Source organism: Gavialis gangeticus, unplaced genomic scaffold, assembly GCF_001723915.1.
Source record: "Gavialis gangeticus isolate Ggan-Ray unplaced genomic scaffold, GavGan_comp1, whole genome shotgun sequence".
NCBI classification, from domain to species: domain Eukaryota; kingdom Metazoa; phylum Chordata; order Crocodylia; family Gavialidae; genus Gavialis; species Gavialis gangeticus.
In genome coordinates, this window is record NW_017728994.1 from 23,654,856 (window position 1) to 23,658,202 (window position 3,347).

A 3,347-nucleotide genomic window follows, 5' to 3' on the forward strand; every position below is an offset into this window, starting at 1 on the left:
AGGATTGCAGGGCAGTTAGAGTGCAGGGCAGAGCCACGATCCCATCCCTGCATGTCCCTGTACTGTTGCTGCCCCCATCCACTTGTCCTGCTTCCGAACACCGCTCCCCATATCCATGGATCCCTCTCAGACCCACCAGTCTCAATCAAGCTTTCCCACTAGGTGGGCCCTCTTGGTCCACATGTGCCACCTCAAGGGCACTCACTGCCTTATGGGCTAATCAGGACCTCCATCCTCTCTTGTAGCTGTGCCTATGCCTCACAAGTGTAACAATCAACCAGTTCAGTGGGTCCTGGATCCTCATCTCCAGTCCACTCTGGGCTGTGGGCCCTGGTACCTTGTCTCTGGCCTCCTCTGGGTTGAAGGCCCCTGGCTTGGCCCTTCTCAGTCGCTTTACAACCACTTACCCTGCCCACCAGCAGGCTCAAGCCTCATGTGCATTTCTGGCACTACTGGGACTTCCTGACCTTCTCTATAGTCCCAAAACTGGTCTACCAGTTAAAATTTAAACCCCAAACCTAAGTGCAGTGGCTACAACTTATTTCTCTAAGCACACTGGCTATTTTCTGAAATCCCCCTCCATACTGAATCTAATCCGTTTCCAGCCCTCGGCTCCTTGCTGACATGTCTCAGGGAGAACAGGATCTCAGGTCTGTCTCTCATCAGCAGGCATCTTACTGCAGAGCTTCATGAACAGACTGACTGCCCTAGCTCTGGTCTGGGTTTATATGCCATCCAAGCCCTGCCCCTTTCTGGTCAGGCAACTCCCTGGGCCATCTGCAGGTGCCCTCTAATGAACTTTGCTTACTCCCCTTCAGGATAGCCTATAGCAGCAGACCTAGCAGTTGTCTTGCCTTGTTTCCAACATAAGACTGTTTTGTACTAATGTGAGGAATCGCCTAGTATTGCAGTATGTTTCTTGCTACTTCCCCAGGTTTCTCTACTATTGTACAATTGCTGTGCAACTAGCATAGCAATAGGCACTTCCCATTTATGGGCTCTGGCTGTCTATTTCTTTATAGCTAGCCTCACTCTCGATTGCCTAAGCACAATTTTTTCTTATTTTCCTCTCTGTTACAATACCATAATGTAAATATTCAGTAAATCACTGCCTCTCCCTAAGAGGGATTGTAAGAAAACAATCTAGCCCAATAGGCATTACAACAGTAAATATTCAAGTATCCACTTGATGGTAAATTTCACCTCTTCCTACCTACCAAACCCAGAAATGAGCCACTCTCAAGCACTCCAGAGACAGAAATCTTGAGAGTCAGCAGAGTGGAATACCTTCGGGGTAGCTTTACTGCCTCCTTCCCAGGTTTGGCATGTGCTTCTCAGCAGCACCATTGAAAATATTGTGGAAGTGGCATAAACAAAACACTTTGTACCCCATTTCATTCCTTGGCTGCTCTTCAATGAAAACAACTGGTCATGCAGAAATGTGGTAAACAGTATTAATTATGAAAGCTATAATCAGAATGAAAAAGTACAAAACATATGGCTATAGATTGTATCCCTTATGTCAGTGGTCCCAAGTTTCACTGATCCCTGGGCAAAAACACCAAGCAGGCAACATCATACTGTTCTCTCCCCATCAACCTTAGGTTTAACTTTATTTCCTGTGTCTGTGAGCAATTTCCTGTGCCTGCTGTGGTTTGAGGATCATTGCCCAAGATGAAAAGTCAGTAGTTTCATCCAGTAAGACACTTCAAAGCATGGGCGGCACACCATGACATCATAACTGATTTGATATCTGTTCTCATGGTTACTATGTCTTTGGAACACCTTGGGGTATCTGTAGTTTTATTGTAGTTGCATTTGTACTATCCTTTGTGTTCTTTCTATCTGTGACTAGCAGGTTTGTAGTTATTCTTCATCAGGCCTTTTATTATGGTTAAAGCATGGATAGATCTTTCTAAATGCGTGTTCCTAGCTCATTGTCTAAGATCTGATTGTGCTTAATCACAGATATATCTGGGGAAATTATGGTACACTGCAGGCAAGGAACCAAATGTGTACATAAGGTTGAATATAATGCCATTGCTGTTGTTGTTAGGGTTTGGAGACAGCATCTGCATCTGAGTTGCATTTTTTCAAGTGAATAATTTCACCTGAAAAAATTAAAGTGAGAGGATCACTCTCTACCACTAAGTCTTTTTAATGTGTTAACTTAAGAAAGAGGCATCTAGGACTCAGCAAACTTATTAGGACTTTAGGGAGCTTCTGGGCTTCCATAGCTCTTGAGAGTTATGCCTTGTCATGTCAGAGTTCATTCAATGACTTTCTTTCCTAAGTGAGTGCAACAGCAGTTCTTCTACAGTGTGTTTAATTGGCTACATGCCAGCTGCTGACCAGCACCTGTTGCCACCAGTCCCCATGAACTGAAAATGACAACTAGGATTGTTGAAAACACTGAAGTAAACAAGGCATTGGTTATTCAGTCTCCTGGATTTTGGAAAGCACTGGTTTTGTTTGAATAACAATGGCTGAAGCAGCTGTGTTTCTTTCAAAGGAGCCTGAAGGTGCTGGCATGTGCGTGGCTGAGGTTCCAACTGTTAAAGACATAGAGCAGCTTTTGAATGCTGGGCGCCCTTCTTGTAATCATGTTGATGAAGTATGGCCTAACCTCTTTTTAGGAGACTTGTAAGTATAACTTTATTGAATGGCTCAGTAAATTTTAACAGCAGGACTGTATTTTTTGCCTCTTTCAACCGGATCCATTTCTTGTACTCCTACTTCTTATTAACAAGTGATGCATTTAGCAACTTTGTTCTTTATCTGGTGAACATTTTAATACTGCAGGCCCTAAAATCAGTTTTAGGTAAAATTCTTCCTGGGATCATTAATTGTAATGCAGTCCCAAGAAACAATTCATTATAATTATATGCCACATAAAAAAGACTAAACACAAATAAGACAACTTTTCCTACTCTGCCAATATCTCTTTGTTACTTTGTTTGTCTTTTTCATAGAGTTACAGCTCACAACAGGTTTGGTTTATGGAAGATGGGAATCACTCATGTTCTAAATGCTGCCCATGGTACAATGTTCTGCGAAGGAGGACATGACTTTTATGGCACTACTATTGACTACTATGGTGTACCAGCCTATGACCTTCCGCACTTCAATATTAGCCAATATTTTTCATCTGCGGCAGAATTTATACATAAAGCCTTGAACACACCTGGAGGTATGGATTTATTGATGATCACTTTTAGATGTTAAATTACTTTGGCAGGATGGTCCATATTTGAAAGGGGATATATGTGCACTCCTAGGATGCATCCCCACATGGAGAATCATGCACTTGCAGCAGCAAAAAAGTAGTGGCACAAATTTGTACAGCT

The 3,347-nt window shown here is 42.9% G+C and overlaps 1 protein-coding gene across 1 annotated transcript in view; it reads left to right on the forward strand.

The window, feature by feature from the left end:
* The first annotated feature begins 2,472 nt into the window (after window positions 1-2,472).
* LOC109287370 (dual specificity protein phosphatase 13-like) overlaps window positions 2,473-3,347 on the forward strand; it is a 10,705-nt gene continuing 9,830 nt past the window's right edge. The window contains exons 1-2 of the mRNA XM_019502373.1: window positions 2,473-2,643; window positions 2,973-3,190. Of these exons, the coding sequence (XP_019357918.1) occupies window positions 2,483-2,643; window positions 2,973-3,190 (379 nt within the window). The 5' untranslated portion in view covers window positions 2,473-2,482. The remainder of the gene's footprint in view (window positions 2,644-2,972; window positions 3,191-3,347) is intronic.